The sequence below is a fragment of the Mirounga angustirostris genome, unplaced genomic scaffold (genome assembly GCF_029215605.1).
Source record: "Mirounga angustirostris isolate CCGP_5_RB_7025 unplaced genomic scaffold, mMirAng1.0.hap1 SCAF_5, whole genome shotgun sequence".
NCBI lineage: Eukaryota > Metazoa > Chordata > Mammalia > Carnivora > Phocidae > Mirounga > Mirounga angustirostris.
Window position 1 is genome coordinate 178,589,528 of NW_026991713.1, and position 27,603 is coordinate 178,617,130.

Below are 27,603 nucleotides of genomic sequence, written 5' to 3' on the forward strand. Positions count from 1 at the left end.
GGCAGCCGCGCGCGGCCTCCTCCCGGCGGGCGCTGCGCCGTGGGGCGAACCACTGGCGGCGCCGAGGGAGGGGCGAGCGCCGGCGGAGTGACCGCACCTGCGTGCGCAGCGCTCTACGTTGCGCCCCGAAGAGCCGCGAGCTCATCGCGCCTCTTGTTGCGAGATCCCACCCTTCACCAGACAAAGGCTTCCACTTTCGGGGGCAAGCTCCCCTCTCCGGTGCGCCTTTAGACTCGCCCACTGACTGGGCAAGGGCACGGACGAGTCCAAAATAGAAAAGGAACTCCCGGCGGCCCAGAGACGGCCGGCACCGCTGGAGAGACGCCCGTCCGGCGCCACCCCAAAATGGGGGCGAGCTGCTTGCATCACTCACGCCCGAGCCCTCGGCGGCGGCGGCGGGGGCAATTCCGCCTCCCCCCACCCCGGCGGGCACGGTGGTTCGGCCCGCGGAGGCCTCCGCCTCAGACGCGCGAGCGCGCGGGGGCGGGGTCACGTGGGGGGAATCGCGCGGGGCGGGGCCTGCCGCCGCGGGGGCGGGGCCTGCCGCCGCGGGGCGGGCCCAGAGCTGACAGGTGCGGTGGGGACGCGTCGGGAGCGGGCCCGCTGCAGTGGGAAGGGGTCCGGTGGCGGTCGGTGTGCCCCGGGGACCGAGGCTCAGGGCGGGGACGCGGGACGTCCTGAGACGCACGGGGGGGACGGCCGCACAGCCGCGCCGCTGTGCTCCGGACCCCTCCACTGCGCGCGGAAAACAGCGAGAGCTACCCTTAATGTCAGATGTATTTTCCCCCCGTTGAAACAACACGGGGGCTTATTTCAAACAGAACGTTCTCGGCTTGCCTGACACCGGGTTCGAATCCTCGCTGTCCTACTTCCAGCTGTGTGGCCTCTCTGCCTCAGTTTCCCCGTCTGTGCGGGCGGACCGGTTCCCCCTGGAGGTCAGAGTTGGCCTAATTTCCAGTTGCGTCCGCAGTTTTCATCCGTCACTGGGTTCGGCCAGCCCTTCTCTTGGAGAAAGTGCTGAAGGTGACAGATCCACCAACAGGAAGCAGATAGTCACAGAAAAGCCTGGAAACAGCTGACCTCAGTTGGGCAGCTGTGTGTGTCTTGGGGAAGGCTTTCGGGGCATGCATGTGCAGCGAGGCCCCTGACTGCTCGTCACTGCTTCCCCGTGAGGGGCCTCGTCATGGTTTTTACTAATTTCTCTCTCTCTCTCTCTCTCTCTATATATATATTTAAAGATTTTATTTATTTATTTGAGAGAGAGAGCATGAGCAGGGGGAGGGGCAGAGGGAGAAGCAGACTCCCCGCTGAGCAGGGAGCCGGATGCAGGGCTCAATCCAGGACCCTGAGATCATGACCTGAGCCGAAGGCAGATGCTTAAGGACTGAGCCACCCAGGCGCCCTAAGCCATTGCATTTTTTTTTTAAGATTTTATTTATTTATTTGAGAGAGAGAATGAGAGAGAGCAAGCACATGAGAGGGGGGAGGGTCAGAGGGAGAAGCAGGCTCCCCGCTGAGCAGGGAGCCGGATGCGGGGCTCAATCCAGGACCCTGAGATCAGGACCTGAGTGGAAGGCGGGTGCTTAACCGACTGAGCCACCCAGGCGCCCTTAATATATGTATATGTGTATATATATATATATATATATATATATATATATATATATTTAAAATTTATTTATGTACAAAATCTTCATGCCCAACGTGGGTCTTGAACTCACAACCCCGAGGTCAAGAGTTCCATGTTCTTCATACAGAGCCAGCCCAGCGCCCCCCCATAACACAGGTGATGTGAATGTGCCCCCAATGCAAAACAACCTCTGTGTGTTTTCAGAAGACATCTCTTCGTGTTGTAGAGAGTGCCTGCAGACCGTCAGCTGTCCCCCCACCCCCAAAGGTCTGAGACGCACCACAGTAGCAGTTCTGAGTGTGTGAGGGGCCCAAGTCGGGGGTGTGTTCCGTTGAGGGTATGGTGGTGAGCAAGGAATGCACGATTCTTGCCATCTTAGAATTTCAGTGTTAAGAGAGACAATGTTCACGAATGGAAGGGTCCCAGAAGTGGGCGTCCATGTTCATCTGTGATGGGTTCATCAATTCCAAGCCAGACCCTGCTCCCCTTCGGGGCAAGTGCGCTTAATCACTCTATGGAATAGGATGGGGCAGAGTGACGCTATGTCCCCTCCAAATCTGCGTCCTAAAAGTGGTATGTCTCCACCTGGAACGCGGTCTCTTCTCTCAGCTCACTGGCTCTGAAAGAAGCTAGCCCCCGCGTGTCCAGAGGATACTCAAGCAGAATGTGGCAGGGCCCCGGGTCGGGAGGAACGGAACCCCCGGCTGACATCGGCACCGGGTTGTCAGACAGGAGAAATGGCGGTGGGACCCTCAGCCTCTGCCCATGTCCCGAGAGGCCCCCGGAGGAATCGGACCTGCTCGCACCTTGACCTTGGATGTCCAGGCTGCAGAACTGTGAGACCTGCTCAGTGGTATTCTGTTATGGCTGCCCCTAGCCGACTAGCACGACAGGGAAATATGTACGGTGCCCAGAGAAAGACCTAGAAGGAGACACATAAACTGAAAACAGGCTCTGAGAAGGTGGTAGCATTGGAGATGCTGATCAAAGTAATCACCGCAGAGTCGTGCTGTAGGTTTGTAACTGTTTCCTGAAAAGTTCTTTCAACTTTTCTATATGTTTGCACATTTTATAGTAAATTGTTGGGGGCGGGGAAGGACTGAGCCAGCTTCAAGAGTCCCCCGCTCCCCGGGACCATGTGAGCTTCTGAAGAATAAAAAATCGTATATAATCTCAGGTGAATATTGCTGAGCATCGTGTCATGACTCTGAAAATAAACCAAAGACTCAAGCAAAAAGTAATTAGTCTTGCCTTTCATATTTTACCTTATACTTCAAGGTAAAATAGTTGGTTCTATCAAGAAGAATTTTAGCTAATAAATGCAGAGGATCAGGAAAATTAAAGAAATGAACTTTCGTGACCCTTATAAAATAACAACGGGAGGGACAAGGGTCGGAATCTCACATACCTTTGGAGGCTGTGATTCTCCCTCTACACACTACTTTAGTTACACCCCACACAATTACTTGGTGCTTTCTGTTGAGAATGGTGTTTCTAATTTCCGTGATGATTTCTTCTCGGATCCACGGTTTACTTGGAAATGTGTCATTGATTTCCAAAAATGTGAGGATTTTCCAGGTATGTTTCCAAAATTAGTTTCTTGTGTAATGATGCGGTGGCCAGAGAACATACTTTGTAGGATTTCAGTCCTTTTTAAGATTTGAGATTTGCTTTATGGCCGTAGCGTGGCCCACCTTGGTGAAGGTTCCTCATACACTTGGAAAAGGTACCACTGCTGCTGGATGGAGTGTTATGTGTCAGGTCAAGTGGGTGACGCGCTGTTTGAATATTCGAAAACCTCTCTGATTTTCTGTGTGCTGGTTCTACCATTGCTCAGAGAGAGATGTCGAAATCTCCACTTCTGGTGAAGGATTTGTCTATTTCCCCTTTGTATTGTCCCCCTCTTCATGGGCCATCGAGTTCTGGAGCAGACACACGATGAGGGTTGATTTGCCTTTTTGAAGAACTGACCCCCTTTACCATTTTAAATATTCCTCTTTCTTCCCGCTAACATGTCCTGTCCTAGGGTCTGTTGTGTGTGATGTGAATCGAGCTAACTTCCAGCCTGCTTTTGATCAGTGTTTGCATAGTGTCTTGGATTCAGTTGTGTCTCCTAAAAAGACATGCTCCAGTCCCAGCCCCCAGGACCTGTGGATGTGACCTTATAGGAAATAGAGTCTTCACAGACGTCGTCAAGTTGAGTGGGGTCACACTGGATTCGAGCAGGCCCTAATCCAATGACCGGTGTCCTCATGAGATGGAAAAAAACTTGGACAGAACACAAAAGAGAAGAGCATGTGAGGATCGAGACAGAGGAAGTGGTGGGTGCAGAGGCCAAGAACAGTTAGGGGTTGTGGGCAGCCACCTGAAGCTGGAGAGGCCCGGACAACGGCTTCCCCCTCGGAGCATCCAGGAGAAACAGGCCCGCTGACACCGTGATTCCAGATGTCCCACCTCCAGAACTGAGAGAATAAATTTGTTTAACTACCCAGGCTGTGTTCTTTGTCTGTTGTGTTCATTGATATTTAAAGAGGGTTTTACAGAAAGCATATAGTAGGACCTTACTCTTTTTTTTTTAAGATTTTATTTTTTAAGCTTTTATTTTTTTTAAGATTTTATTTGACAGAGACACCCAGCGGGAGAGGGAACACAAGCAGGGGGAGTGGGAGAGGGAGAAGCAGGCTTCCCGCCGAGCAGGGAGCCTGATGCGGGGCTTGATCCCAGGACCCTGGGATTGTGACCCGAGCCGAAGGCAGATGCTTAACGACTGAGCCACCCAGGCACCCCATGGACCTTACTCTTTTAATCCAATCTGTTCATGTTTGCTTTTGATGGGAGTGTTTATCTCTTTTCCGTCCAATGTAATTACAGTTCCATTTGGGATTAAGTCCACCAATTTACAATTTGTTTTCAGTTTGTTCTTTGTCCTTCTTTTCCTGGCCTTTTAAACAGTTAATTGACAATTCTTACACAAGTGGCAGCAGGCCGTATGCACCATAATACACCTTATTTCACTTCATTTATCGTAAGATCTTTCCATGTCCGCACATAGAGATCCACCTCCTTTTTCACCACAAAGTGGTTATCAGAGAATAACTCGGACGTGTGAGTGTTCTCCACATGCAAGTTAAATGGACTCGTTTGAGGGAAACAGTTAATAGACGATGGTTACCAGCAAACCAGGGAAAAGAATGTTTACTTAGAAAGAGACCTGCAGTCCGGGGCCAGAGTGCGGGACGGGGCTCAGCTCCCGGCCGGCTGGCTGTGAGGCAGTGCGGCCCGCCACTGGACTTCCAGAGGTAGTATTCTCATCTTCATCTGTTAAATGATTAAAGGAGATGCGAACCTAACTTAACACTTCGCAAAGCGGAGCAAGGCAGGAAGCTTCTATAGAATAAAGAGAACAAGAAGAGGAAAACAGAATATTTCGGATTGGCGGGGGCCACACAGTCACCCTTGTTTGGGGTCAGAAAGAACGAGGAAGTAAGGATGGAGCCCGGGGTGGGAGCTGTGTGGGGACTGCAGGGACTGGGTCCTCGGAGTACCTGCAGGGACCAGAAGTGATGGCCGGAGCAGCTCCATGCATCTTGAGCCCTGAAAGTTATCTCAACACCTCAAAACACTATTTTAAAAACTTAAATTCATGTATAGGTGAAATTTAGAGTTCCCATGAAATCACAAGTCTGATGGGTTAAATGATCTGCCACATCCCATCTTGGGAAGCCTGGGGCTTGGGTGGGAGAGGCCTGGATGGAGGCCGGGGTGCCTTGCCCGGAAGACAATGTGGGATGATTCATTTCACATCCCTGAGCCTGCTTCCTTGCCTGAAGCTAGAGTGATAATAGAAGGTAACTCGGAGGAAGGCTAGGGAGAATCAGAAGTATTTTCAAGACGGCGGACCAGGTTCTGAAGGGTGGAGGTAGAGTCTCAGGAACCCGCTGTACCCGAGGGGACTGACGTCCCGCCTCACCTCCCAGCCGGGGACCCACCTGGGCTGCTTTGTCAGCATCGAGGCCCAAACTCAGCAGCCTGAAGGACCTTCCTTAAAAAAAAAAAAAAATTTGGGGTGCCTGGGTTGCTCAGTCGTTAAGCGTCTGCCTTCAGCTCAGGTCATGATCCCAGGGTCCTGGGATCGAGCCCCGCATCAGGCTCCCTGCTCCGCGGGAGCCTGCTTCTCCCTCTCCCACTCCCCCTGCTTGTGTTCTCTCTCGTGTTGTGTCTCTGTCAAATAAATAAATAAAATCTTAAAAAAAAAATAATATATGATTGGGGCACCTGGGTGGCTCAGTCGTTAAGCGTCTGCCTTCGGCTCAGGTCATGATCCCAGGGTCCTGGGATCGAGCCCCGCATCGGGCTCCCTGCTTGGCGGGAAGCCTGCTTCTCCCTCTCCCACTCCCCCTGCTTGTGTTCCCTCTCTTGCTGTCTCTCTCTGTCAAATAAGTAAATAAAATCTTTATAAAAAAAAAAAGATTAAAAAAAATGTGAAATTGAATTTCATGTTAGCCAGGTGAGTGGAGGCCTGTTCTTGATTTATTGTGATTTGGGAAAACAAAATGAGTTGTTTGTGTACGTCTTACGTTGGTGAAAGACCAGTGCCTGTGTTACAGGATTTTTTTTCTACATCGGTGCCCGCCGTTCTCGTCCCGCCGCTTGGAAGAATGAGGAGGTAGACCAGACAGAGGGGTGGGCAGCCGAGCAAGGTTAATTGAGCAATAGCAACGTGATAGTATGAAGCTGTTGAGGAGGGAGGGGACCCAAGAGGGTTGTCACCAGAGTTTCTAAGTCTAGGGGTTTTTAGGGGCTGCTTTAATCTGATTAACCCTCTCTGTGCCTGTCATCTGATCAGGCTTTTGTCACCTATCTATCATGTGGGAAAGGGTGGAAGGCTCCTCCCAGGGTGGTGTAAAATCCTTTTAAGGGTGGTTTCCTTGGGCGCCTGGGTGGCTCAGTTGGTTAAGGGTCTGTCTTCAGCTCAGGTCATGATCCCAGGGTCCTGGGATGGAGCCCCGCATCGGGCTCCCTGTTCATCAGGGAGACTGCTTCTTCCTTGGCCCCCCCAGCCCAGCTCGTTCTTTCTCTCTCTTGCCTGCGCATGCACTCTCTCTACTAAATAAATAAATAAGATCTTTAAAAAAAGGTTTAATGGTGGTTTCCTTTTAGGGTGGAGTCCCCTTGTCCCTGCCTGCCTGCCTTCCAACTGTCTTTCACAACCCGGCCCGTAGTCCGCGCTCCGACGGCCTGATTTGGGTGATCCGTGCCCAGCCAGCCTGCTGTCCCGTGGCTGTGGGGTTTGGGTGAGAAATGCACCTGCACGGGGCGGTGGCGGGGGGGGATCAGGGAAATACATCGAGGGCATTGCCACGGCTTACTAACTGGATGTGTGCCTGCAGGGAGCGACCCTGTTCCTCTCATACACAGCGGAAAGGAGACCTCTGTGCCAGAGGGGGTGAGGACAAGAGGCAGAGGCTCTGGCCTCCCCCTCTTGACACTGCTCTGTGGAGGGGCAGCCCGGTCCTGTGGTTTGAAGTGCTGTGAGGTGCACGACCCCAGATCACCCGGGACATATTGCATGCGGGCTCTGACCTGCGCATCTGCGAGCTTCCCTCTGGAGAGAGCAGCTGGGTAAGTTCGGACAGGTCTGCGTGTCCAGGAGGCCACGGTCTCCGTCCCTCTTCCCTCCCAGAAGGCTCCTCACACCCCTTTGCAGTCCATCCTCCCCCCTGCTCCTGACCCAGGCACCACTGCTTTGGGCTCGAGGAAGCTAAGCGGTGGGAAAAGAAAACGAACACAAAAACAAAACAAGCGACTTATGAGGGAAAACTGAAAACCAGCAGGATGCCCGCCAAGTTGCTGCTTGCAGAATTGCTTTGTGTGTACATTTGAAGAGAGGCCGGGTGTTAGAACAGATTTGCACTCTCTCTGTGATTTTCCTATCCAGTTAAAAGCGGAACTTCGGTGGGTAGAATCTGAGGTAGTTGCCTCTCCCGTGGTCATCAGGCGCTGATGCTCAGAGCGCTGGGAGTCCACGGGTGGCCCAGCGCTGGGCCAGCGTGCACGCAGGTGACCCCGGTTTGCAAAACATTTAAAACCGTCCGGGGAGGGCAATGAAGTTTGTTTATCACACCCTGGTCTGTTGTTATAGATCTATAATATAGATTTGTATATGATATAATGGAGATGTATATGGACAAAACATATATAACGTATGTAGTATTTTATCTATGTATAGTATTTTGTATAATATTTATTAAAAACTAGTAAGATTATTATATAAATGACACATTTTATACATTAGAGTATTTATAGTGCTTAAGTATATTTATAAGATAAAATCATATATAAAATATTATATATAGTAAACATACAGAGTAAACAGGCAGAGCGATTTATAGGTAAAGTGCATAGAAAATACATATTTATATGTAATATACATAAGCTAATATATAAATTGTATATTACATACACTCCACATATAGTATAAAATAACACGTACAGTAAAAGCGTACATCTGCAGAGAAAGGCAAGGACATCATCAACGTAAAAATACATATGCAGTATATAGACGTGTCTAGTAATGTATGTGTGTCACGTATATCAGAGAACATAATGCATGTTTGTGGTCCTTATTTCTATGTCTTTTCCTGGAATTTGCACTTTTTTCCCGTTATGTTTATGAGAAAAATTCATTATCACATACAAAGCTATAGCTCACTCATTGCACGGCTGGATAGCGTTCCACTGTAGACCACATCCTAGCTTCTTTATGCCTCCTCTGGCCCTTGGAAATTTGGGTTGGTTCAGCTTTTTGGTGCTGCAAACAATGTTGTGAAGAACGTTCTTACGCGTGTGCATGAGTTTACCTGAAGAATATGTCCACCTAGGGCTGGAACGGATGGGGCCAGGGTAGGGCGTCTTCAGCTTTATAAGATGATGTCTAATCTTTCCAAATCAGCTGATCTCCGTGGAGACCTCAGAAGAAAGCTTCCACCATCAGTGTGCATACATTTGGAAATTCTTGTAATGATATCATCATTGAGAGGCTGCAGCTTGGGGAGGCCTGGCTGGCTGGCTCAGGCTATGGAGCATGCAAGCAACTCTTGATCTCAGGGTCGTGAGTTCAAGCCCCACGTTGGGTGTGACGTCTCCTTAAGAAGACAGTGGTAAGGAGGCTACAGCTCAGTACTGGGTGTCACAAGAGTCTGGAGCCCCATCGCTCACCAGGATGAGCAGCAGGTGCTCGGCTACCAACCCCGTGAGTGGCCTTGGATGGATCCTTATGCTTCTGTGGACCACAGTTTACTCACCTGCAAAATGGGAAGAAAACGGACTCCGATGTATCAATACAGCTTGCAAGAAGAAGCATGTGGGGTTCCGTGGGGAATAGAAGTGGTGGGAAAACCTCAGTCACTCAGGAAGATCCAGAACAAGAGCTGCAATTTCTTTTCTGGAGAGCTCTGGAGCTCGGCAGAGGGCCCAGCAGGTAACAGGTGTTTGGAGAGGTCTGTCGACATGAGTGCACGATTGAATAAATAAACGAAAGAATAAATGGCCCAGCTCACTCCTACCGAAGAATACACCAGCGCTGTCCAATAAGAATATGTCATGTGTGTAACTAGAATTGTGTACCCTAAAAGTATAAAAAGAAAAGGTAAAATCTATTTTAATTACGCTTTATTTAACCCAACATATTCAAATATTATCATTTTAACATACACAGTTAAATCAAAATCAAACTTTCGAAATCAGCAAAAGTACATTTAAAAATGGAAAATAGGGGCGCCTGGGTGGCTCAGTCATTAAGTGACTGCCTTCGGCTCAGGTCATGATCCCAGGGTCCTGGGATCGAGCCCCGCATCAGGCTCCCTGCTCGGCGGGAAGCCTGCTTCTCCCTCTCCCACTCCCCCTGCTTGTGTTCCCTCTCTCGCTGTGTCCCTCTCTGTCAAATAAATAAATAAAATCTTTAAAATAAATAAATAAATAAATAAAATAAAAATAAATAAAAATGGAAAATAAATACAGTCATGGGTTGTTTTGGTTTTTTTTCACTGTTTGAACTACCATTGCATTTTCTGACCTCTGTCATGGGTCCTCAGAACTTTCTAGAAAAGTCTAGTGGTCATCAGGGCTGCCGGTCCCATGTCATCTGGAGTGGCTCCTCCCGTAACTCGATGGAAGGAGTGGATCTGTGGCAGAACTTCGAAGAGGACTGCCCCGGGCTTGGTCAGCCATCCTGGGGCTGCCTTACCTCTGGGTCCTGCCACGCTGGGGTGACTACCGTGTTAGGGGCCCGCACCGTATGGTCAGCTCTCAGATTCATGTCTCGGCCCTTGAGCTGAGTTTGCCGGAGCAGAGAGTGCCTGAGTGCAGCTTCTGGGGCGGACGTCTGAAGGCAGAGCTAGCTTCTCACTCAGCAGCTGTGGAAAGCAGCCCTCCCTAAATGTCATAGGCCAGCTACCCCAGAAGCAGGGCCTCGGCGGGGATCCTTGGGCGGGTGGCTGATGAGGCAGTGTTCTCAGGGGAGATGGTGAGGAGTGAGGGGTGCAGAGGAGGGCGGGGGATGGAGGTGAGCCAAGGTCCAGCCTCACCAGGCTCCCCGGGAGCTCTGCACCTGGAGGCCAAGGGCCAGAGTGGACCCCACACCAGTCAGCTCTAGGCCAAGGGTTACCTGGAGGGAGAGCAGGAGCTCAGGCATGGGCTGGGAACGATTTTCCAGAGAAAGGTACAGCTGGGTACAGCCGCAGATCCTGGGATGCACCAGGGACCTGGGGGTCTGGCTGGGACAACATCACCTTCACTTTCTGCATCTGTAAACCATAGGTGATCATGTTCTCTCTCTCCCAAGATTGTTATGGCAAGTTTATACAAAGTTTCAATAACGCCAGCTTTGCACAGATTTTATTTTTTTTTATGAGAACTCCCTGGATTATCTTTGCAACATTTTTATAAATCTGAAGTTATTCTAAAGTAAGTTGATCCAAAATTACTGAGACTCAGACATTTGCACCCCCATGTTCATCGCACTATTCGCAACCAAAAGGGGGAGCCCCCCCCGAGTGCCCATCGATGCATGGATGGATAAACAATGTGTGGTATATCCACACCGTGGAATATTATTATTCAGCCTTAACAAGGAAGGAATCCTGGCACCTGCTCCAACACGGATGAACCTTGAGGATGTGATGCTGAGTGAAGTGAGCCAGATGGAGAAGGATGGACACTGTACGATTTCACTCTTAAGGGGTCCCTGGAGTCGTCAAAATCACAGAGACAGAAAGTAGATGGTGGTGCAGTGGGTCAGCGTGTAGCAGGGACAGGGTAGGGTCTCAGTGGGGGGATGGAATGTTCTGGAGATGGACGGTGGGGATGGCTGCTCAGCAGTGTCAGTGTCTTTAATGGTTCTGACGTGGACACTTGGAAATGGTTAAGATGGTACATTTAATGGGCGCCTGGGTGGCTCAGTCGGTTAAGCGACTGCCTTCGGCTCAGATCATGATCCTAGAGTCCCAGGATCGAGTCCCGCATCGGGCTCCCTGCTCAGCGGGGAGTCTGCTTCTCCCTCTGACCCTCATGATCTCTCTATCTCATTCTCTCTCTCAAATAAATAAATAAAATCTTAAAAAAAAAATTATAAAAACAACAACAACATTATTTTTGAAAGTACCATTTCCGGGGCAGTCCTCCTGCCTGCCGGCTGGGTACCCTTGAACAGGATGCTGAGCTGACAGCCTTGGTCTTCCGTGGGCACAATGTGCAGGGGTCCCCGCTGCGTCTCGGGTACGGGCAAGGACGAAGATGTCGCAGAAGAAGCCACTCGCCTGCAGGGGGAGCCCTCGGCCCTCCCTTTGCGGCTGAGGAACCGAGCTGCGGTCAACTCCTTTCCAAATTCCTGACATCTGGGCAGCCCCGAGGTGCTTTGCTCCCAGAGGAGCTCCTCACTCATTTCTCCAGGATATCTCCTCTACAAGGGGCTGACCCTAAGCTCGCTGAGTGGGGGCGGGGGTGAGGAGGGATAGAAGGACTCGAGAGGCCGAATACAGCCCCAAATCCTCCAAACGCCTTCCCCTTCTCACCTGACCGAGCCCCCCTTCTGCCTCCAGCCTCAGATGTGCACCTGCTCCAACTCGGAGCCTGGTCAGCAATCAGTCCCCGCTCAGCTCCAGGGGCCTCGGGCACGTTTGTCTCCTCTGCACCCGATCCTGACGGTAACATCGGTTGAGAAGCTGACCTCGAAACACGATCCTGGGGGTCCAGGGGAGGGTGCGTTTCTGCCTCGGCCCGCCACGCCCAGCTTGACCAGAAGCCAGCTGCCAGGCCCTGCTGTGCGTGTGGACCACATCCCCTCCATGGGGTGGGCCTGACTCTCCTGGACACCGTGCCTTCTCCGTGCTCCCTGAGGAGGGCTGGCGGCAACGGAAAGGGGGGCTCGCGATGAAGTGTCGACCCCGGCACAGACTGACGAACTGACGGAAAACATACTTCTCTGGAGCCAAGCAAGCAGCTCACTGGCTAATAGACCAGTAGTTCTCCGGGGCGCTGAGATTTACGGAGCGCCTACGGCCAGCCGGGCGCTGCCTTCAGCCCCTCCTAAAGGTCATCTTGCTTAATCGTGGTGGCATTTTTTTTAACACAAAGAGAAGTGCAGAGTAGTATGCAAACCCTCATTCACCCACATGCTGATTCTAAGTGTTAATATTTTGTCGTATTTACCTCAAAAATGTTCTTTCCGGGGAAGCGGTGGGAGATTTGATGGGTCCTGTCTGTCTCTCCCAAATTCCGTTTTCGCCCCTCTCCTGGAAAGAAGCCATCATGTATCTATAAATAATACATACATTGTTTGGCATTGAATTGAATTTTTATTAACTTAGTTGCAGATTTGCAGGCAGCCGTAGGAAAGAACACATTTTGTGGGGTTTCCCCTAATGAGACAAAGCTGTTAGTGCCCTGTCCTAACCAGGATGTTGACATTGACACAATCCACCTATCTTCAGATTCCCTCCTGTCACCTGTCCTCATCTGTGTCTGCCCCTTACGTCTTTGAATGAACACCAACAGTATGCTATACATGTCCTTCTGCAATGCTGTGTCCTTCTCAAAATCGCTCCATCTTGGTACTTTCCGTTCCAGTTCACACGGTGTATAAATATACTGCAATTTTTTATTCATTCCATATTGACATCAAAGTAGGGTTTGGGGTGGTTTTTTACTTTTTTCTTGTGTTATAAATAGCTCCTCGGTGAAGAGTGCTGTACTTGTCATCACAAGCTATACTTTAGAGAATGTGACCGGCAGTGGAATTTCCGGGTCATAAGATACCTGCATTCCACTTGATTAGACGCCCACAAACTGTCCTCCAAAGCATCTATACCAATTTACACTTCCTTCAGCAGTGTCCAAATATTTCTGTTTCTCTTCATCTCCTGTGCAGAAGAGGGTCCCTATCTCGTCGTTGTTTGAACTTGCATTTCCCTGATGTAAGTAAATTTCTGATTAAAGCAGAAAAGGAAATTATTAAAAGCAACTGAAGTCTCTGGGATTGCTGAGAGAGCAGGCTCGAAGCTAGGCAGGCAGAAATGTGCAGATCGGCCAATAGCTGTCCAACGCTGTCCGTTGCTGAGTCACAGATGTCAGCGCTCAAGATCACAGACGGTAGCCCCCGGATGCTGGTGGAAGCCCACCGCCCCGCCTCCCCTTAGACGTGGGGGTGCAGGTGCTGCAGCTCCCATGAGCTGCCGCCATCAGGGAGGCTGTTCTGCTTCACGACCCCACAGCCCCCAAGGGAAGTCTGGCTGGGCGCAGCTGGGAAATGTGCATCTGATGTCGCACCTTCTTCTTTTTTGCTGCACCCCCGATGTGGAGCCCCACGCGGGGCTTGGACTCAAGACCCTGCGATCAAGACCCGAGCAGGGACCAAGAGTCGGATGCTTAACCGACTGAGCCACCCAGGCGCCCCTGATGTTGGGAGAAAAGACTCTCGGTGGAGGGAGTTCCTCAAACACAGAAAGAAAGGTTCCAAATGCCCAATGGCCAAAAAATGACAAATGTCCAGTATGCCTAATTAGTAAGTTGAACATCTTTAAATATGTTTTTTGGCCTCTCAGATTTCCTTGTCAGAGTGAGTTACCCATACCTATCTTTTGCCTCATATTGAGTGTATGAACTCTTTATAAACTCTGTTTATAATCTTTAAACCTATTATATGCATTCCAGTATTTTCTCCTCGCCCGTGGCTTATCTTTTCCCTTTGGTCACGGTGTCTTTCATCAAACACCTTCGTCATGCTGACACTTACAATTATCAATAATTGTCTTTATCGCTTGTGTCCCCTGTGCCTCCCTGGTTTGAGAATATGGCTAGATGGGGTATTTGGATTTATTCTGCTGAAAACAAGTAAATTCTAGATAAAATGTAAAAACAATCTCATTACAAGCATTGAAGAGAGTGAAGAGATAATTGCATGTAATACTGTACATGCAATAGGAAGACCATGAAGGGCATTTGCCAGCCTGGGTGACCGTGAGCTTCCTCGAAATGGCCTCGTGGTGCACGGCAGGTTGAAGACCGGGGTCTGTACCCTCTTTCGAAAATAATAGAAAGCCACTATCCCTTAAAAGTGGGACCCCAAAGGCTATCTATCTATAGATATATATATATATATCTATAGATATCTATATCTATATCTATATCTATATCTATATCTATATATAGATATCTATAGATATATATATATGTATCTCCAGGGCAAGATGGAAGCAAAATTAAACTTGACCTTTGCCAGCACAGCGAGGAATTAAAAGGAAAGCTGGCTGGATACAGCAGAGGTGGCCCAGGGCCAGCTGGGGAGGAGGCTTCTCTCTGAGTTCAACCACACCCCTGCCCTCTTGAGGAGCTGTAGTCCAAACCCGGGGTCTTAAAACCTTGAGCTTCAAAAGCAAAGTCGTCTCAGACTGGTCATCTGTCTCAGTACCCAGTAGAAGCAAATGTAAATTCTTCTTTTCCTCCTTTTTTTCCCAAGTAACAGAGGGGTTTCCTCTCTTCTTCTAGTATCTAGAGGTGACCCTTGAGCTAATAATGTTCAGTCTTTCATTTTTTCTCGTGGGCATTTAAGATTATATGTTTCCCCTTAAACATGGCTTTGTCTGCTTCTCTTGAGTTCTGATAAGTAGGACTTTCATCATCAATTCCAAATAATCTATATTTCATTATGCATTATTTTGCACTTTCGCATGTATTGGAGATTCTTAGCTGGCGGTTTATTACCAGTTTTTATTCAGGTGGAATTTACATAAAGGGAATGCACATATCTTATGTATTAGAGATCAAAGGATTGTGACAAACGCACATGCCAGACCAGCTAATGCCCTGATGGAGAGCTAGAACATTCTATCAGCCCACACAATTCCCCCGTGCACTCTTCCACAGCGTGGAACCACCATTAGACTACCATTAGACCACCATTAGAACCACCATTTTCCTGGATCATCATATGGTTTTGCCTATTCTAGAGGTTTTGACGAATGGGAAAATAGATTTAATTTGTGTCGGGCTTTGTTCACTCAGCAGAATGTTTTTGAGATTCATCCCCGTTGTTGCCTGTGTCCATAGTCCGTTCCTTTTTATTGCTGGGCAGTATTCTGTCATATGACTATGCAATAATTTGTTATCTGTGCTGCTCGGAATGAGCATCTGTAAACCAATTAGGGAAGAATTGCTGTCCTAACAATATGTCAGTATGAATATTTCGGTCTTCTTTAATTACACTCAGCGATGTTTTATAAATTTCATTGGAGTTTTGCCTGTATCTTTAAACATTTATCCCTAAATAATTCCTTTTTTAATGCTTTTGGTACTTTTTTTTAAGTTTATTTTCCAATTGTGCATGGCTAACATATAGAAATATAATAGATACTGATATTTGATGTCGTACTTTGCTAAATTTTATTACAAATTCTAGTGACCTTTGTGGATTCTACAGAATTCAGTATATACACTATCATCTTTTTAAGACCAGATTTTCTCTTCTAGCCATGTGCAGTTTTTTCTGTTTCTTGCTTCACCATGCACTGGCTGGACCTCTGATTCAATGTCAGCTGTGAGCAATGAGAATGTGCATGTTGTTGGCCTTGTTCCCAGACGTTCAGTATTTTCATTCAAATATTGAAAGCATTCAGTGTTTTATCATGCTGGCCCGGGTGACTAGCTCTTGGTTCCTGAAGATGCCTTTATAAGGTTGAGAAAGGTCCCTTCTATTGGTAGTTTGCTGAGAGTTTTATCATAAATGGATGCTGACGTTTTTCAAATGCTTCTGGGCATCTGTTGGGATCTGGGCTTATGGATTTTCTCCTTTGATCTATCAATATGGAATCATGGATTGAACTGTGTCCCCCAAAAAGATGGATGGAAGTCCTAATGTGCAGTATCTAGGAATGTGTCCTTCTTTGGAAAGAGGGTCTTTGCAGATGTGATGAGATGAGGTCGTCAGGATGGCCCTCGTCCAATGTGACTGGGGTCCCTGTAGGAAGAAGGAAATGCCCTGAGAAGGCAGGGACACCCGTGGAGAAGACACTGCCGTTTGACAACAGGGGTAGGGATCCGAGTGACGTGTCTACAAGCCAAGGAGCTCCAAGGCTCTGCAGCAAACCCCAGAAGCAGGAGAAGACAAGGGAGTCTTATCCCCTAACCAGTTTCAGACTTCAGGCCTCCAGGGCTCTGACACAGGAAATTTCTGTTGTTTTAAGTCCCCAGATTGTGGTGTTGTGTGGCCAGCCCTAGAAAAACAATATATAGTTGGATTACCTTAATGGATTTTGTAACATTAAACCAAACTTGCATTTCTCTCAATCACACTATTTTATCCATTTTATATGTGTTAGGTTAGATTCGTTTATACTTTGTTAAGGATTTTTTAAAATTTTTTGAGTACTTATTTTATTTTATTTATTTTTAAAGATTTTATTTATTTATTTGACAGAGAGAGACACAGCGAGAGAGCGAACCCAAGCAGGGGGAGTGGGGGAGGGAGAAGCAGGCTTCCCGCTAAGAGGGAGCCCGATGTGGGGCTCGATCCCAGGACCCCGGGATCATGACCTGAGCCGAAATCAAAAGTCCGGCGCTTAACTGACTGAGCCAGCCAGACGCCCCTTTAAGGATTTTTGTGTCTGTGTTCATGAAGGAATAGTATCTGTAGTTTCCTTGTGGTGTATCAGGGTAATTTTCTTCTAATATCTTTGATTTGGGTATCAGATCTTTAAGCAAAAGTTTGAGGAAATAGTTGTTTTTTTTTAAGGCGATTTTTTTTAGTGCAGCTGAAGATTCACAACAAAACACACGAAAGGAGGGAGGTACAGTGATTTCCCTTATCCCCCTGCCCCCCCGCCCCGCCGTCATCAGCATCCCTCACCAGAATGGTGCACTCACTACCAAGAGTGAACCTGCCCTGACTCATTATAATCCCGTCCATAGTTTATCTTAGGGTTCGCTCCGGATGTTGGGCGTTCCATGGGTTTAGTCACCTTGGGGGAAATGGCTTGTTTCTAAATTTCATTTTGCATCTGTCTGTTGCTAGGATACAGAAATACAGTTGATTAGGTATATTGGTGTTGTATCCTGCCATCTTGGTAAATTCACTTGCTCTAGTTCTGGGTGGTAGTGGTTTTAGATTCCTTAGCATTCTTTAGATACTTCCACATACACGTTCCTTTCCAGTTTTCATGCTGTTTTCTTCTTGCCCCATCTGTGGGCTAGGACTCCCAGGCAGTGTTGACTAGAAGCGACAGTGAACATCTCGCCTTATTGTTAATCACGGGGAAATGCTTGGCCCTTCACTGTTAAGCATGAACTCAGCTTTAGATTTTCAAAGATACTGCTTATCAGCTTGAAGAAGTTATAATCATAAATGGGTGTTGAATATTGTCCATTTTCCCGCTGCATTTTGGGGAGCATTTTTTGCATGATTTATTTTTTCTTCCATTTTTATTTTCTGCATATGAGATGATCATATGGTTCTTCTGCTAACATAGTGAGTTACACTGATTTTTCAACTAATTAAAACAACTCCATTCCTGGCAAAAGCTCTGCTTATATGACGTTGCTATTATTTTTTCCTTAGAAGTTCAGTAGAACTCACTAGTAAAGCCATCTAGACCACGAGTTTTCTTTGTGAGGAAGTTCTGTGTGTGTGTGTGTATGTGTTTTTTTTTAATTGAAAATATATTTTTTTAAGTAGGCTCCACACCCAGCATGGAGCCCAACATAGGGCTTAAACTCACGACCTTGAGATCAAGACCAGAGCTGAGATCAAGAGTTGGAGGCTTAACCAACTGAGCCACACAGGCATCCCAAAAATAATAATAATTAAAAAAAAAGATTTTATTTATTTACTTGAGAGAGAGGGCACAAGCTAGGGGAGAGGCAGAGGGAGAGGAAGAAGCAGGTTCCTGGTTGAGCAGGGAGCCCAATGTGGGGCTCGATGATCCTAGGACCACAGGATCATGACCTGAGCCAAACGCAGATGCTTAACCAACTGAGCCACCCAGGTGTCCCGAAAATAATTTTTTAATTGTGGTAAAATACACATAAAATTTACCACCTTAACCATTTCTTTAAGTATGAAATTCAACAGCATTAGGCACCACAAATTTAGTGGCTTTAAGGAGTAAAAATGTGTTGTCTAACAGTTCTGGAGGTCACAAGTGTGACATGAGTTGAAATCTAGGTGTTGGTAGGAACAGTTCTTTCTAGAAGCTCCGGTGGAGAATCCATTCTTTGTCTCTAGCAGCTTTTAGAAGCTGCTGGCCTTCCTTGGCTCGTGACTGTGTTACCCCAGCCTCTGCCTCCAACATCCCATGGCCTTCTCCCCAACTCGGGCACTGGTGCCTTCCTCGTAATGACATCAGACCCACCCAGATAATTCAGGAGACTCTCTCCCCATCTCAAGAGCCTTAACTTGGGGCGCCTGGAGGGCTCAGTGGGTTAAGCATCTGCCTTCGGCTCAGGTCATGATCCCAGAGTCCCGGGATCAAGTCCCACGGTGGCCTCTCTGCCCCTGCCCCAAGCTCATGTTCGCTCTCTCTCACTCTCTATCTCAAATAAATAAATAAAATCTTAAAAAAAAAGGGCACCTGGGTGGCTCAGTTGGTTAAGCGACTGCCTTCGGCTCAGGTCATGATCCTGGAGTTCCGGAATCGAGTCCCACGTTGGGCTCCCTGCTCAGCAGGGAGTCTGCTTCTCCCTCTGACGCTCTTCCCTCTCATGGTCTCTGTCTCTCATTCTCTCTCTTGCAAATACATAAAATCTTAAAAAAAAAAAAAATCTAAAAAAAAAAAAAAAGAGAGAGAAAGCCTTAACTTGACACATCGGCAGAGTCCCTTTTTCCATGTAAGGTAACATATCCACAGGTCCTGGGGACCAGATGCTCTTTGAGGGGCTGGTACTGTGTCTCACCAGAGCCCACCTTCCGGTTCCTGAAGATTCACATCCATCCAATATACAAAACGCATCCATCCCATCCTACTGTCCCCCAGAGTCCGAACCCCTGACAGCACGACTCCAAGTCCCAAATCTCCTCATCTAAATAAGGTAAATCAGATATGAGTGAGTGTCTGTGTGTGATTCATCCTGAGGCAAAATTCCTCTCCATCGGTGCACCTAGAGGACAAATGATCCAATCCCCTAAATACAAGGGTGTGATAGGCATAAACTTTCCCATTTAAACGGGAAGGCAGTGGCAGGAAGGAGGGATTGCAGTCCCAAGCAATCTTGAAATCCAGGGGAGCAAATTCAGGTTTCAAGGCCTAGGAATTGTTGTCTGTGGCTCAAGGTTCTACCCTCCGGGCCCATGGCTCCACCCGGAGTCTTCCTTCCTTTTTTGTGAAGGGTAGCACATGTCTGCAGCTGAGGAGTATTTTCCGCCTGTTTCCTGCCTGCATTGTTTCGAGAGGCAGACAGCTTTCTTTCATTTCATGTTCCTCTGTCCCTCTCCATCCAGGCTGGTAGTGTTTCTGCTGATACAGGATGTTCAGAAACCGTGTGGGCCTTCCGTGCGTGCCGTTAGAGAGGCTCATCCATGGGTCTTCCGTCTCTTTTCTTCGCTCCTTCTGAAATGCCACACACCTAATCTCTTCCGAGAGCTCTCCGTGTGATGACGACTGTGGCTTTTTTCCCTTTCCAGATCCACACACACACCCGGGCTTTCTCTCCAGAGCACGCTTTCCTGACCGGGAGTCCCCTAACTTTACGATCGTTGGCCACCGGGACAGGTTCTTCTCCGTGTACCTGGGGGACGCAGTCTAGCTGCACAGGACCGCTTCTCCCCTGGTTCCCAGCAATGCGTTCCTCGCTTCCTTCCGAGGCCTCCCCTGAAGTGCCTGTCATGTGGGAAGCCATCAGCAGTCTGTTTATGGCAGTTTGGGTGTTACTATCTAAGATGATGCAGACTTTCTATGCCCCAGTCCTCCCTAGACGACTTAACACGCACATGTCTGCTGACAATCTGTTCACGGCAATCTAGGCTTTTTCTGTTACGCTTCTCTAAGAAATTCTTCCAGTCTCTACCCATCGCCCACCCCTGGGGTCTGTTTCACGTCTGCAGGTGCTTGTGAGAGCCCACCCTGTGTGGACCAGCGCCGGGATTCTGTGCTCCTCCGTGGCCGGGTGCCATGCCATTGTCTGTCTCCACGGCAATATGCTCATCCAGGCTGTTGTTAACAGACATTTGGGGTATTTCCAGTTTTTAGCTATTTGAATGAGCCTTCGAGGAATGAGCCTTTTTTGGTGGGCGTACAGTTTTATTTCCCTTGGGTAAATATCTAGGAGTGGGGTCGTCTCAGGGGCCATCCTTTTTGCACTCCTGGTCTGGTGTGGACAGCCAGCTCCCACACTGCTTCTAAAGGTGGGCAGCTTAGCTCCTTGTCAGTCTTGATCTTCTCTGGGAAGTTCGGTCCATATCCCATCCTCGCTGGGGCCCACGCCTTGCTCTTCTGCCATCGAACCCAGGTTCCTAAGGTTGTGATCATGTCTGACAGCTCTGTGGGTCGTTTGGCCTCCACTTTCGTTCATTGCTGTAACTTAAAGTCCTCCCCGTATCCGGTACGCTTTCTTGCTTTCGACACCAGCCATGTATTAAAAACATCTTTGGAAGGGGGCAATTTTAGCCAGCACGCCTGTATGTTTGGGGAAGGAGGGTGAATGTACTTCTGCATCAGACTAATAGAAGAAGTCTTATTTAACAGAAGAAGTCCCTGTATGTTTGGGGAAGGAGGGTGAATGTACTTCTGCATCAGACTAACAGAAGAAGTCTCTTATTTAAACCTTACCCTTTGAGGAACAAACCTTTGAAATAAAGTAATGTTGATATTTCCACTTTACGCATACAGAAGCCAAAGAGAGTTAGTAGCTTGTCCGAAGTCTAATGAGGAGACCCCAACATTTTTGAGATATTTAAACCCTGCTAGGGCTTATGGAGGATGTGAGCAAATCTCTTTACTTCAGGTGGGAATTTTAGGATGGGTGCTTGAGAAGGTATCCTATAGCATCACAGGAGGATTTTATTTTATTTTTTTAAAAGATTTTATTTATTTGAGAGCGAGAGAGAGAAAGGAGGAGGAGCCGAGGGAGATGGATACGCAGACTCTGTGCTGAGCACAGAGCCCGATGCAGGACTCATCTCACGACCCTGAGATCATGACCCCGAGATCACGACCTGAGCCCAAATCAAGAGTGGGATGCTCAACCAGCTGAGCCACCCAGGCGTCCCTGGAGGATTTGATTTCATGACCTTCACAGTATTGAGATGATACTCGTTCAGCACTTGGCACAATGCCTGTCACATATTCGGGTTTAATAAATGTTTGGGGGCTGTTACCATTTTCCCTGCCTTCAGAGTCCCTCGCCTTCCCCCCAGTATGAGTTAATAGAGCCATAGGTCACCGGTGCCCCAAGCCTCCTCAAACAAGAGGTTCTGGGAGGGACTGGAATTTCCACAGTGAGAGTGTTGAGGACCAACTGCTGGCTCTATGGCATCGGGTAATGCCACAGGGGCTATGAGGGTGGTCTCCGGCACCAGACAGCCCGGTTCAAATCCCGGCTCCTCTATGGACTGGCTCTGCCATCACAGTGTGTTGGACTTTTCTGCCTTAGTTGTCTGGAAAACGGAGACAATCGTGCTACTATTTTGTAGATTTATTGTGGGGCTTCAGGGAGTCTCCCATAAAAAGCCCATAGTAGGTACATAGTAGGTAGGCATTCAGTAAATGCTAGTTTGGTTAGTGTGGCTAGTATTCACAGCTGTTTGCAAAATATTTCTGGCTTTCTGTCCTCTAGGCACATGGTGGTGTCAACCCTCCACGTCACCAGTTCTGGCCAAGGAGTTGTGAGTGGAGTGTTGTGTCACTTCTGGGCCAGAGCATTTCAGTGCTCACGCTGGACCCTCCAGGGAGCTTTCCCTCTGTCACGATGGCAGAAATCCCTGACGGTGGCCGCTCCATCGTCCTGGGTTTCCGAGTGACCGTGGTGGGCATAATCCCCTTGTTATTTCAGGTCTTGGAAATACCGCAGCATGATATCGCTTATCCTGACAAATCTACATCAGCTAGATTGATAGTCGAGGATACAGTACTCAAAGCATTTTAACAACTGTTTTGAAAGCTCCTGAGCAGGACGTGGAAATCCTTGCATTTTGGTAGGACAGCTGATAATAGCCCCTTTCTGTGTGTCCACCTGCGTCGTGAAGTCCCGAGTCCCGACTCCACTATGTGTTCCAAATCGTCAGTTTGCCTCTGTCCTTCTCAGTTTCCTAAATGGAAAGCGGCCAATGTGACTGGAGCAATGGATGAACAGTCTTAATATAATTGGATTCTTGCCATTAATCGAAAGGTTTTAAAAGTCAGAAATTCTGGTTTTCTGTTTGCTGTTCCCCGAATGAAACAGAAATGGTGTAAGGATCAGTCTTCTTTGGTGAGGATCTAAAGAAGTTGCAGGCAGACACATTTCAGTGCATGTTTCCAAGAACTTTCTAACGGTTGGAGATATCTGACAATGGGGCCCACAACCTGTAAGGACCGAGTTCCCTTTTCTGGAGGCATTCAGAACTGGTCATGTCAGAACCCACGGCTTGTTCCCCTTTCCTCCCACACACCTATGTTTCCAGCCCTAACAGCTTCTTTGCTCTGCTGTGAGAATCCTCTTGTATCCTTGCCCCCCACCCCCCTAAATTCGGTACCTAGTAAATGCTCAGGCAATGTTTGCAGGAATAAAACTTTCAACTTGGGCTGCACATTAGAATCATCTGGGGAGCTTTAAAAAATAAAAAATCCCAAGTCTGGGCCACATCCCAGATGAATTAAATCAGAACTTCTGGGGGTGAGCTCCAGGCTGAGTATATTCGAACTCTCCCCAGGTGATTGGAAAGTGCAGCAAAGATCCAGAACCACTGAGCTAGAGGTTGTGTTAGGGCTGTTAAAATAATACATTTATGTTATCATTCTTGAATAATGTCTGTGCACTTGTACAGTGCTTTACAATTTCTGCAAAGTGCAGTGAACTTTTTTTTTTTAAGATTTTATTTATTTATTCATGAGAGACACAGAGAGAGAGGCAGAGGGAGAAGCAGGCTCCCCGGTGAGCAGGGAGCCCAATGCGGGACTCGATCCCAGGACCCTGGGATCATGACCTGAGCCGAAGGCAGACGCTTAACCATCTGAGCCACCCAGGCGCCCTGCAGTGAACTCTTAGACATTTAGTCAAGACCGTATCCTCTCGTGAGAGACAGAGATACGTGCTGGCTAATACGGGGACGTTAGCAGAGAGTGTGTGTGTGTCTGGGGGGTGGAGAGTTGCGGAGTCAGGGAAAGTGCTGAGCACATCAGTTGAGGCAAGAGCAGCTGAAAGGAAGGCCATGGGGTGGAAGGAAGCAGCATCCGAGGGGGGCTGTGTATCACAGGATCCGCAGTGTCCCCCTGTGACTTGGGGAAGCCTATGAGTAGCAGGGACCAGCACTTGCCAGGTTATGGTGGAGGAGAGCGTCTCTGACTGTGTCAGCTTGCAGGGACGTCCTGGGTGCGGTCATGGGTAACCTGGGCAGGGTCCAGGAGCTGTAGCAAGGAGAAGGACTTCCTGGGGGAGGACCCAGAGCCGGGTCTGGGCTCTTGAGGGCTCTTGATCGCTGTAGCCAGCTCCCAGAGGGTGTTGGTAGGCATCAGAATCAGGAGGTCCCAGCTCCTTGCTTTGGAAAGGAGGCCCTCCTGGATGGAGCCCTTCCTGGTGCCCCAGCTTCCTCTTCTGCCATTTCTACACCCACACTTTTATTTTTTAAAGATTTTATTTATTTATTTGAGAGAGAGAGAGAGTGAGAGACAGAGAGCATGAGAGGGGGGAGGGTCAGAGGGAGAAGCAGACTCCCTGCCGAGCAGGGAGCCCGATGTGGGACTCGATCCCGGGACTCCAGGATCGTGACCTGAGCCGAAGGCAGTCGCTTAACCAACTGAGCCACCCAGGTGCCCCTTTTTTTTTTTTTTTTTAAGATTTTATTTATTTATTTGAGATAGAGAGTGAGAGAGAGCGAACATGAGCTTGGGGCAGGGGCAGAGAGGCCACTGTGGGACTCGATCCCTGGACTCCAGGATCGTGACCTGAGCCGAAGGCAGTCGCTTAACCGACTGAGCCACCCAGGCGCCCCATGATTTTATTTATTTAAGAGAGAGAGAGCATGAGAAGGGGGAGGGTCAGAGGGAGAAGCAGACTCGCTGCCGAGCAGGGAGCCCACCGCGAGACTCGATCCAGGGACTCGATCCAGGGACTCGATCCAGGGACTCCAGGATCGTGACCTGAGCCGAGGGCAGTCGCTTAACCGACTGAGCCACCCAGGCGCCCCTCTACACCCACCCTTTTAGCTCCAGGAGGACCGCAGCGTCTGCAGCTGCCTGATGCCTCGGAGACTTTGTGCCTGCCAGAGGCCGCTGCCTCCTCCTGGTGCTTAACTCCTCGTCCCCGGCATCAGCTCAGGCTCCGCCCCACCGGGGGTCCCTTCATCCCTTCCCTGAGCCCCCACAGCCTCCCTTTGGAACAGCCAGGACACTTGCTCTGGCGTTGTGTCCTCCAGATTGGGGGAGGCACCTAACGCACCCGGGTGTCCTGGGCTCCCAGCACTGGGCAGCTTGCCCTCTGGGCGGGGCGGGGCAGTGTGGGGGGGTGGCCGGGCGAGGCGGGTGTGCGAGAGAGCAGGTGAGCGAGTGGGTGGACGGATGAATGAGTGAGCCAGTCAGCCAGCGAGGGGGCGAACAAGTGGGCGAGTGAGCAAGGCAGGGGACGGATGAATGAGTGCGGGTGCGGGTGCGAAAGGGGGTGGGCGGATGAGTGAAGGAGCGAGCCAGGGAGGGGTGAGCGAGGGAGTGAGCGGGGTGGGAGTGGATGAATGCGTGAACGCGGGTGCGGGACAAACGAGCGAGTGGAGGGTGGGCGCGTAAGTGAGGGGCGGGGCGAGAGCCTGGGGCAGGGCTGCGGGGTGAGCGAGGGGCGCGCGGGGCGGGTGCGGCCCGCGCGGAAGTCCGAGTAAGCGGACACGGAAGGGGTGAGTGTGACGACAAGCGGCCGAGCGAGCGGCTGAACGAGCGGGCGAGCGGGAGCGCGGGCCAGGCCTGCGGGGGCCGCGTGGCCGGGGCGGGGCGGGGCGAGGCCGGACTGGGGGCGTGCCGGGCCCGGGGGGGCGTGGCGAGGGCAGGCAAGGGGCGTGGCAGGCCCGGGTAGGCGTGCCGAGGCCGGGCGGGGGGCGTGCCGGGCCCGGGGGGGCGTGGCGAGGGCAGGCAAGGGGCGTGCCGGGCCCGGGTAGGCGTGCCGAGGCCGGGCGGGGGGCGTGCCGAGGGCGTGCCCGGGCCGGGCCCGGGCGGGGCGTGCCGAGGTGGGCGTGGCGTGGCGGGCCGGCCGGCGCGGAGGAAGTCACGTGGCGCGCGCTCACATGACCGGCGGCGTGATGGACCGGCTGGCGGGGGAGGCGGGCGCGGCGCTAGGCGCGGCGGCCGCTGAGGCGGAGGCTGACGAGGAGGCGGACCCGCCCGCGGCAGGTATGGCGGGCGGCCCCCTGCTCCCGCGCGCGGCCCCCGCCCCGGGACCCCGCCGCGCTCGGCTCCGTGGCTGCCCTCTGGCGCCCCGCGCGCCCCTGCCACGCTGACGAGCGCGCCGCGGGCCCGGGGACCCGAGCCCCTGCTCCGGTTTGTCCTGGCCGCGCCTCCCTGTGCAGGCCGTCGGGGCGGCGGCCCGTCCCCGCCCTCCCCGCCGTCCCCGCAGCCCTGTCCCCGCCGTGCCGCCCCGGCCCGCAGCGTGGGGCGCAGCCGCCGGACTTGCGGGGCTCGGACAAGAAATCGCGCGGGGTCCCGGGCCTGCGAGTTCTCGTCCGCAGACCGGGCGCAACTTCGCTGCGAGCGCTTCTGCCCTAAGTGGACGGGCGTCAGCACGGGGAAGCGCGCGCGGGGCTTGGCTTCTCTAGGATGCTCGCCCCTGGAAAGCTCCCTCCTCCGTCCTCTAACTGGAGCGGGGTCGGAGGGGCAGCGTCGGGAGGAGTTACTGCCGCCGCCGGCGCGGGTCGGGGGCGGGCACACGGCTGAGGGACGCCGCGGGGGCGGTCTGCGAGGTGTCCCCAGGGGGCTGTGCTGACAGTGAGTTCTGGAGGGCCCCCAGAAAGAGTGTTCATTAGGGAGAGAAGGGAGGGGAGTGGCAGGGAAGCTGCGGGGCGGGGGGCATCGGACTGGACCCGTTGGTACGAAAGCTCCTGGGTGAGTGTGCGCCCAGAAAGAAGCCCCCCACCTCCAGAATTGGTTTTAGTTAGTTTTCATTTCATTTGCGGCTGTGTAAGGGGAAGCATGGGACGGCTCTTGCTGTTGATTAGAACATTGTGTTCTCGAGGTCGCACGTTTGAGCCCGGCGTGGGCAGTCGGCCCCGCCGATACCAGGGCCGCAGCCTGGACCCCTTGGCTGGGCGCTCTTGGGGATGGGAGGCCGTCATTGGCTCATTTCCACTCGGATTGTGAAGCAGGTCACGCTTGCTGGGTGTGGTGGTGGCTCGGGGGTCTCTTGGCACGCACGGGTCTGCGGTTGGACGTGTCACGCGGGACTCACCCCCTGGCCGCCGTTTATGGATGGCACGAGCTCTCAAGCTTGCCTTCCCTGTGACTTCGCGGGAATAACCATGGTAGTCGCCCTTCTTTGGGGTCGTGGTGATTTTATTAGGTGTGCTCACCATGCGGACAGTTTATGGGGTGCCGTTCTATAGCCGGGGGAGTCTCAAGTGGGGTTCACCGGCTGTTGGTATGTAGCCTGTCATTTCATTCCATTTAAAACCTCTTGACCATCCTATGAGGCAGGCGAAGTGGTAGAACAAACCTTTTTTTTTTTTTTTAAGATTTTATTTATTTGGGAGAGAGAGAAGGAGCGGGGTGAGGGGCAGAGGGAGAAGCAGACTCCCTGCAGAGCAGGGAGCCGGATGATGCGGACTCCATCCCAGGACCCCGGAATCATGACCTAAGCTGAAGGCAGACGCTTAACCAGCTGAGCCGCCCAGGTGCCTGAGAACAAAATAAATAAATATTTATTCCCCTGGGGCAGTGTGTTAGTTTTCTTTTTTTTTTTTTTTTAAAGATTTTATTTATTTATTTGAGAGAGAGAGAATGAGAGAGAGCGAGCACATGAGAGGGGGGAGGGTTAGAGGGAGAAGCAGACTCCCTGCCGAGCAGGGAGCCCGATGCGGGACTCGATCCCGGGACTCCAGGATCATGACCTGAGCCGAAGGCAGTCGCTCAACCGACTGAGCCACCCAGGCGCCCTATTCTTTTTTTTTTTTATTTTTTTTTTAAGATTTATTTATTTATTTATTTGAGAGAGAGAGAGAGAGAGAGAGAATGAGAGAGCACGAGAGGGGGGAGTGGGAGAGGGAGAAGCAGACTCCCCGCCGAGCAGGGAGCCCGACGCGGGACTCGATCCCGGGACTCCAG

At 50.6% G+C, this 27,603-nt stretch overlaps 1 protein-coding gene across 8 annotated transcripts in view; it reads left to right on the top strand.

The window, feature by feature from the left end:
* The first annotated feature begins 25,543 nt into the window (after nucleotides 1–25,543).
* Nucleotides 25,544–27,603, top strand: part of SNX8 (sorting nexin 8) — a 37,440-nt gene continuing 35,380 nt past the window's right edge. For 3 of the 8 annotated variants that reach the window (XM_064593416.1, XM_064593417.1, XM_064593418.1), the window contains exon 1: nucleotides 25,572–25,680. In XM_064593416.1, coding sequence (XP_064449486.1) covers nucleotides 25,575–25,680 — 106 coding nt within the window. In that variant the 5' untranslated portion in view covers nucleotides 25,572–25,574. Of the gene's footprint in view, nucleotides 25,681–27,603 lie in introns of all 8 variants that reach the window. The other 5 variants (XM_064593420.1, XM_045875917.3, XM_064593421.1 and 2 more) reach the window with 4 other exon arrangements.